Here is a 9365-nt window from a genome sequence, read left to right on the forward strand (position 1 = left end):
TATTAAATAATTTTCTTGAATTTGTCAGAAATGCAATGGAAATATTTGTAACATAAATACTTAACACTTTAATAGTGTTAATAAAATTTTTATACTTTTAAACATGGGGTATTTTTAATTCAAGACCCAATTAATTAACACCATTTTTAATTTCAACTTCCATAATGACAGTTTTGAGAAAATTAACAGCATCAAAGACCACTTTAAAACTTTACCCAGTCACACAATGAATATTAATGTGTTGCCACTTCTTCAAAAATTACAGAAAACTCTACATAAAACTGACCAAAATCATAACAGCAGTAGTCACACAAAGTAACAGGGATTAATTTGTAAACCGAATATATTTTTGCGGATCCCCAAACACCGGCTTGCAGATTTATCATTGTTTATGTTGAATGCTGTGGTGATACTGTAGCACCATAAACCCAAAGTATACTGTAACAGTGATCTAATTTCCTCATGGCTTGCAGTTTGATTTCTGTCTGTTACTGTAAAGATGCAGAAACTTGATTAAAAACTGAAAAGAGGTGCAAAAGAAGCTATAGGACAAACTCAGCTGGCCAACAAAGCAGCTTAGAGTTTTAAGGATGCTAGGGTTTTCTTTTTGAGTTAAACCAAAATGACCTTCAGTCAGAGATAAATAAATGTATCTTATGCTCAGTTACTGATCAGATATTTGCGTTGTCTCTGTGTTAAACAGTGAACAGAGGCCTGGTTTCACTTCTTTCTCTGAAAAAGGCCAAAAAAGTTCCAAATTTGCAAAAATGATCCCATCTGGTGTTCAGATTATATATTCAAAGAATGATGAGTGCTCTCAGATAATGATCTCCACTTACAGGTTTTTACAGTAAGAAAATCTCATGTATACTTTTAAAATTGATACAAGTACACACATGCATATATATGTATCCTGTTTCATTGCACATAGCTGTGTAATAACTCAAAAACCTATTAGATAAAACAGCATTGCGTAAACGTTTTAAATATATTAAAATAATTTCATAGAAAAAGCAGCCAATGTCCAAATAATAAGTGTAAAAGACCTTTAGTATTTTACAATCTGTGTTTCTTGGTAGGTAGAATATAGAGGAAAATATAAACAGAGGACGGATTGAGTACTACAATATATTGCTTTTACATTGCAACCTCAGCTGGCAACAACTCTACCAGCCTGATCAAGAAAGCTCATCAGAGACTCTACTTCCTCAGGCGGCTGAGGAGAGCTTGTTTGGGAAGCTCAGTCCTCACCTCCTCCTACAGGTGTGCAGTGGAGAGCATCCTGCGCTCCAGCATCAACATGTGGCATGGAGGCTGCACAGCTGCAGAAAGAAAAGCTTTGCAGAGAGTGGTGAAGGCTGCACAGAAGTCTGTTGGAGTCAGCCTCCCCAACATCCATGCAGGAAAAGGGCCTCCTGCATCATGAAGGACCCCACTCACCCAGCACACACATTTTTGCCCCACTCCCCTCAGGAAGGAGGTTGAGGAGCATTAAGTGTAGAACCACAAGACTGAGGAACAGCTTCTACCCTGAGGCTGTTAGACTCACGAATCTCTAACCAGAATAATCACTGTGAAGAACACATCATGCTGCTGATCTGTTTCATGTTGCTGCTGATCTGTTTCATGTTGCTGAGTTCATTCGTGCTCATCAGCTCTCACAGACTCATGTTCGTGCTGCTGTTCGACATATTGTTTCTATGCTACTAGTGCTTGGTGTGTTTTTAGTTTAACATTTTTCTTATTTCATATGTTAGATCTCATTAATGTTTTTCTTTTACGTTTTAATACTTTATTGGATGTAATTGGGACCCTGTGTACACAATTTCAATGTGGTTCGAATGACAAATAAAGAATCTTGAATCTCTTTTCTTGCAGGTTTGGAGGAAGAAGTAAGCACAGATCAGCAGGCGACATTGTAGAGCTCGTGCAAGCAGGCATGGACACCGGACGGAGCTGATGTTCCAACTTTGAACTCCAACAGGAATGGAGTCCAGTGTCAAGATCGCATTGAGCAGACTACAAAACCAGCAGCTCAGCAGAACAATACACCAGGTACTATGTGGACCACCATGGGGGAAAAAAAAAAACAGATCACTGCTGAGTGTTGGATCAGCTCCACCTGTACAACCTGGTGGTTTTCAGCTCTGAGAGGTACCGCCTGTGTAGGACCTGAACTGTATGTGATAATGTGACAAAATTCAAGGGAAAACAATACAAAATAAAAGCAGAATCCTCACAGATACACACGCTCTTGGTTTCATTAGTCACAGCTGCAGCCACTCTTCACATCAGCACTCAGTCCTTATATCCTGGCAGTTTTACCTCGCACCGGTTGAGCAGTTCTCTGAAAGGTTTGCTGTCACTACAACCTTTTGTTTTCTTTAAAATACATTTAAATTTTGTCTTGTCAAGTTGTTTGTATTTGTCTGCATTCCTGTATCCTGTCCTGCGGATACCGTGACATAGACAACGTTAATAGATTACAGAAAATTTTGTCTCAAAAAATGGACTGTAAATGGACTGTACTTATATAGCACCTTTTGCATCTTATTGAGATACACAAAGCGCTTTATACTACAATTCATTCAACCTTTATTTAGACGGATAAGTCACATTGAGCCTAGAAGACTTATTTACAAGTGAGATCTGTTTAGACAGACAAAAAGTAGTGAAACTGGTCACATGTAGGAATTGGAGGCGAAAAAATTCCTATCAAACTTTTTCTTCGTGCCTGAGAAGAAAAACTGATATTAAAAAACACCTCGCACAAACAAGCACATAGTGACATAGACATTCTGCAGGGGGGGACGACGAGAGCGGTGAGCATGTCCATAGATGCTCTTGAGGGCACTGTAAGAGTTCTGATGAGGATGGGATAATCAGCCAGTGTCCTCTGGTGAGATCCGTAAACATTCTCGACAATCTGTGTCCTCATTTACCCATTCATACAGCGATACTAGATCTCTACAAAGCTAACTGAACAAATCATTCTAAAGAGACTAATCAGAGCTTTATCACATTCATACACTGATGGGACACACATCGGAGGCAACGGGGGTTTCAGTGTCTTGCTCAGGGACACTTCAGCATGTGACTGCTGGTGGACTCTAACCCCCAACTCTTGCATTGGAGGACGACTGCACTAACCACTCAGCCACAGCCGCCCACAATAGAAGCAAAGTATGATGAAACAAGTCCAACATACAGTACTGTCAAGACTTCTGCTGTCCATTCACATTTTCTGAGCATCTAAAACATAATCAGATGTACAAGCCAGTTCTTGCTTCACAGTTTGTAACCAAAAATAAAACCTCAAATGTCCACTCAGACAATAAATTTCATGTTTTTGTGTTGTGGGGATGGTGTGTTCAGGGTCATGCCATGTTAATCTGTCCCACATAGTGTTTTGCATTTATGCCAAGAAGTTCAATTTTGATCTCGTGAACAGAGCACCTTCTTTCAAATGCTGTGTCCTTACATGGATTTTTTTGTTGTCAAACAGTAAATAGGTCTTCTTATGGCTTTCTTCTCACCTTCATCCGTAAAGGGCACATTGGTGGACTAACAGTTCTGTGAAACAGGGGTGATTCTAGAATCTGCCCTTTGAGGGCGCTTAGCCCCCAGTGCTGACAATGGCCACTGGCTTGAACAATATGATAGCCATTGACATCGGAAGCATTCATAATGTGTGTGGGACACACTGGTGAGGGGGTCTGGGGGTCCTCCCCCAGAAAATTTTGAATAAAGTAGATGCCATTTCCTGCATTCTGATGTGTTTTAACGGGTTGTTAAACATCTACGTTTACCTACATAAGTACACATTTGATTCGATAACTAATACATATATATATATATATAAAATAAAATATTATTTTAGAGTTAATGGCACAAGAAGAAGTAGCGCTAAGCTAGCAGCATGCAATACAGACGTGCTAGCTAAAATGATGCAGATATAGCGATCTGCTTTACATTACACAACCTAATAAATGCTTTGTACAAAACCAGTTTAGTGTGTTAACGGCTTTGCAACCAGAAGTTGCAACATAGCTATAGTGTTTCCTCTACCATTATGCAAGCGGGATGCCCCACCCCGTCAACAGAACTGAGCACCCTGCCTACCAAACCAAACTTGCCAACTAATTACAAACTAATTATGACAGAAAATGGAGGATTTACTTGCAGTTACCTTCATACGTGTATTAGTGTAAAAAGAAAACAGTATATATAGATCTAAAGTTTAAACTAAGATATACGCTAAACGAACGCCAAATGGTACGCTGAAAGATCTGAAATACACTAAACACTAATAATGTAAAACGATGCGACGTAACAACAGTAGCCCGAACATGAGTCTGTGGTGAGCAGATGGGTACGAATGAATACAGCAGCATGAGATCAGCAGCATGGATAATCAGCAGCACAGATAAGTCACATATCACCAGTTAAAGTGGCATTATAGTGATTTTTTTTCCACAGTGATTTTCCTGGTTAGGGATTTATGAGTAACTGCTTCAGGGTAGAAGCTGTTCCTCAGTCCAATGGTTCTGCACCTAATGCTTCACAACCTTCTTAATTCTTTCTTAACTTACGTCATTTTGTGCATCCCTAAAATAGGTCCAGGGTGCAATGAAGCATGGCAATGTTAGTTCCTCCTGTTATATGTAATACCGGGGGGCAAAAAGCAAGCATTGAACGATAGAAAACAGCAACAAGAACTTCTAAAGCTCTACATGTTAGTTAATTTTAATTAAAATCATGACATAAAGTCCAAGAGAGAAGTGTGAATTTAAAATGTCATATACTGAAAATAATCTTTTGCTCGGGGATGACTGACACGCAACTCACACCTCACAACAAAAATAGGTTTGACCATTTCCTCTTTAACGTCTCTTTCCAGCGCTGCTTGTCTCAGTGTTTGAAAAACTGTCAGTCATAAACGCAGAAAAACAAGAACACTCTTCTGCAGTTCCATAGTAAATCTCTAAAATCTATTTTGAGCAAAACCCAGAGAAGATGATGAGAATTGTTTGAAGGCACATTCATTTGTGGTTTGTTAAATATGACCATTGCAACGAGTACAATGATGAGTATTCTTTGTCTTTTAAATTAATCATTGTCTTGTAAGTAATTTGCTCATCAAAGTTAAATCTTTTTGATCAAAAAGTAACAATGATGCAAAACTATCATAAAAGGCACAAAATAAAAAAAACGGCAACATAAAAGCAAAAAACAAAACAAATATCGAAAGCACTCAAAGCACAGTTTCAACGAAAATGTACCTAAAACCACACATTCCTACAGTATTAGACTACAGCCAGACTCATAGCGAATGCAATTACTACAACCAGATGACCACATAGTGCTCAAGTTGACCTGGTGTTTGAACCATTTTGGCATGACTACCTCAGAAGAGTTGACGGGGCAGAGGGCGGGCCCCAGAAACCATCTTATCACCAGCAAACTGGTTTTTTTTTTTTTTTTACAACGTGGAAGTGTGGTATTTATGGGGACTCCAGTTTGTTTGTGACTCCTTGGACTGAAGAAGTCCTTTGGATGAAGGACGAAACGTCTCGGCAAACAAAAGAAACCATGCAGATGAGCTGACTGAATGTTGTTGGATTTGTACCTGGATTATCGAGCATGAACTTTTGGCATGTTCATGTTGCTACAAAAATATATATGGTCTGATCTTAGACCCAGTAAAAATACTGTTTATGCCATTGCTGCTCATGCTGCTGAATCTAATAATCCACTGAGGGTTAAGTACTGTTTTGCACAGATTAGATGATTTAATCAAGTAGAATAACGCATTTGCAATCTCATAGGCATGAACACAATACACGCTCTGCACAAATACATTTGCATATTAAGACAAATATTGTACGGTTGAAAAAACAACAACAAACTAAATAAACTGTGCCATGCAAAGGTGTAAAGGTTTGATCAGCGAACTTAGTGTTATTTCACACCCATATGTCATTTCTGATGGAGAGTTGTTTTATAGCATTGCAAATTATAAAACTGGGCTTTTGTTTGGCTATAACCATTAACCTATCCTGGAGAAAAACTTTTGTCCTTTTCTTCATTCTCAGTGTTCTGGGATGGATGTCCTAGCTGAAAAAGTTTAAACGATTTATAACTTGACAGAACATTACTTCAAAAATGACAATACATTTAATTTGTATTAACCTTTATTTAACCAGGCGAATGTTACTGAGGCCACAGATCTGTTTTTCAAGGAAGGCCTGAAGGCAGCTTACATGGGTGGTTAAGAGGAAACCAGAGTACCCAGCGAAACCCCACGCAAAACAATGAGAACATGCAAACTCCACACAAAAAGACCCCGGGTCCTAAATGGGGTTGAACTCAGGACCTTCTTGCTATGAGGCAACTGTGCTAACCACTATGCCATCATGTTGTTTAAACAACAAAATTATGATTTTATTTTTCCAAGTTGCATGACCTCAGTGAAGCAATAGGTAAAAATCAGGTAGAATACTTTGTACCGCTCATAAGAAACAGTTCATAAAACCATCTATCATAGCATGATGTGATCATCAGAATCAGAATAAGCTTTATTACCACTGCAACCAAGTACAGCGAGATTATGTCCGTACAGTGTCCGAAAGATGTGTGGAGTGCACGTTGCTGCTGCTCCTAAGAGCGCGGCCCTTATTCTTTTGAAAGAAAAGGGGAAAGGCCATGAGGAAAGGATAGTGGTCTTACAAAAAAGATCTCTTCACACCTTGTCCTTGTCACGACACAATTTAAGACATCAAAAAAACTACCAGCAAGCACATTTATAGATTTGTCCATGAAGCACTTCCAGATAGGCCATAGTCCTGATAATATGTTGGTGTCAGCCGGTACAGCTCTGATAAGTGTTCACAGAAGTTCTCGGGGGGAGTTGCGCGGGGGACGGATAGAGCAGAACCTTCTTAGTTTACACACATCCCATTCATGACACAAATTACACAGTGTGAAACATAAAAAAAAGAGGCTTTTAAAAAAGATGATATTAAAAAAAAAAATGCACTACATTCAGTTTGAACTCGAAGTATAAGATGAGGAACAGGCTCATCTAATAACTACAACAAATTTTGATCCTGTATCTTTAAAACTGACGTTTTTAAATATCTATTTTTGTTTTTTTAATGTCTTTTGAATGTGGCAGTGAATGTGAGATGAAGGAGCGCGAGAGTGTTCACCTGGTTGGACGTCTCTGTGGTGCAGACAGAGTCTCCAGCCCTGCTCTCCCTCCAGAACTGGAATCTCTCTGTAAACCCAGTCCTCATCGTGGACGTTGTAGGCATAAATGTCACATTTTGGTTGGTTTTAGGAGTCGAACCCAGATGAAGGCATGCCACAGAGACTCGAAGGACCTGCAAAACTAAACGGTTTATTAATAATAACCAAACAACAACTGACGTGGCAGCAAACTTTCATAAACCCTGGAGTCACGGAGGAAAACAGGAAACATGGACAGGTTAATGCCATGAAAACGATGAACACAGAGATGCAGACTTAAATACTGTACTACTGTAATACTAAATACAAAGTGTTTCCTAGTGTTCAGAGTTAGACAGGATCTATTTCTAAAAAAGAACACGTTTAACTTTCAGTCTTTTTTTTACCAATTTTCGACATGAGGCTTAAAAGAGAGATGCAAATCGACCGAAATACACAAGTATTTAAAAGAACCAACAAAGTCAATAGGGACACCAGTCAAAGATAAAATAGAAGGAAGGACTGCTGGTACAGACTTCCTGTCTGAAAACAACATCCCTTTGGTTTTGTCAGCATTTAGCACCAGTTTGAGACGGAACAAATCTGATGTTGAATGCAGACTGTAAAAGCTGGAAAACCTTATTTACCTCCACACACGTTCATACAACACTACTACAGCCATACAGAGATAATCTGAATCTGTAGAGACTAATCAGTGCGTTTAGATCACATTCATTCACCGATGGGGCACACATCAGAGGCAGTGAAGGGTTCAGTGTCTTGCCCAGAGACATTTCAACATGTGACTGCTGGTGGAATCGAACCCCCAACTCTCCCATTGGAGGACAACCGCTCTAACCACTCAGCTACAGCTGTGCCTTATTTAACGAAATAAGCAGAACAATATAGCTATCAGCCAACCTGTTTTATTTTGAAAAACAAGAAGGCATTTTTGTTGATACCATTTTATTTTAAAACAAGATAATGCAGCACCCCCGCCCTCCTCCCCCCAAAAAATAAAAATAAAATAATACACACAAAATAACAACTTGCAAACAAAGAAACAAAATGCAGACCTATATTTGGCAATGTTAAGGAGTTTCAAAGTACATGGTAAAAGTGGGTACAAAAGTACAGTAAAAGTAGGTTTAGTATCAATAAGTTTTTTGTGGTCAAGGTCAAGGTTTCCTTATTGTCATTTGCATCATATGTGGTACATGTGGTGGAACGAAAGTGTATACACAGGGTCCCAGTTATAGCCAACAAAAGTATAAATTGTAAAGAAAAACAGTAATAAGATCTAAGATATGAACTAAGAAATACGCTAAACTACGAATACGCTAAGCACTAAGTACAAGAACAATACGTCGAACAACAGCAGCACGAACATGAGCCAGTGTGAGCAGATGAGTATGAATGAACACAGCAGCACGAGATAAGCAGCAATAATGAGTTTCAAAGTACATGGTAAAAATGTGCACAGAAGTACAGTAAAAGTAGGTATAGTTTCAAAAAGTTTTTGGTGCCTCAAACTGAAGAAGTCGACTGAACCTTGTTAGTTACAAAGTAGTTTCCAAGTCTCTGAGAGTAGCAATTAATAAACAATTTCACAATAATCTACAATGATTCATCATTTCTTTCTTCTGAGGACATCTAATGTGACATTTTTAATATTTACAATTCTTTATGTTTCATTTTGTGACCTCAGTGATTGTTTCCTCAGCGACCTGTTGGTCCGGTCAGCAGGTCTGTGTCCTCAGTCAGAGCGTCTCCTGTCTGCAGAGCTCTCTGGACGTTCTGCCAGAAGACTCCTGGGTGTTGTGCAGCCTGAGGCCAGCTCAGGTAGGTGCGTTTCTTTACCAGCTTCCTCATGCGGTAGTATGGAGACAGATGATGAGGAGGGATCTCCTCCAGAAACAGCAGGATCAACACATCCTTCTGTTCATCAAACAGACGAAAGCTGCAAGAAGGCAGAAGAAAAGAGAAATGGTTTCTGATATTATCCAGCCATTTCTCAAATTTACCCCCTGGGAATAATAAAGTATCTAATCTAATCTAATCTAATCTAATCTAATCTAATCTAATCTAATCTATCTATCTATCTATCTATCTATCTATCTATCTATCTATCTATC

The 9365-nt window shown here is 38.9% G+C and overlaps 1 protein-coding gene across 1 annotated transcript in view; it reads right to left on the minus strand.

Annotated features, from left to right (window-relative positions):
- Positions 1-8949: 8949 nt before the first annotated feature.
- LOC119425505 overlaps positions 8950-9365 on the minus strand; it is a 20146-nt gene continuing 19730 nt past the window's right edge. The window contains exon 6 of the mRNA XM_037693034.1: positions 8950-9190. Within this exon, the coding sequence (XP_037548962.1) occupies positions 8950-9190 (241 nt within the window). The remainder of the gene's footprint in view (positions 9191-9365) is intronic.

Source organism: Nematolebias whitei, chromosome 19 (genome assembly GCF_014905685.2).
Source record: "Nematolebias whitei isolate Nwh7 chromosome 19, NemWhi1, whole genome shotgun sequence".
In the NCBI taxonomy this organism is placed as follows: Eukaryota; Metazoa; Chordata; class Actinopteri; order Cyprinodontiformes; family Rivulidae; genus Nematolebias; species Nematolebias whitei.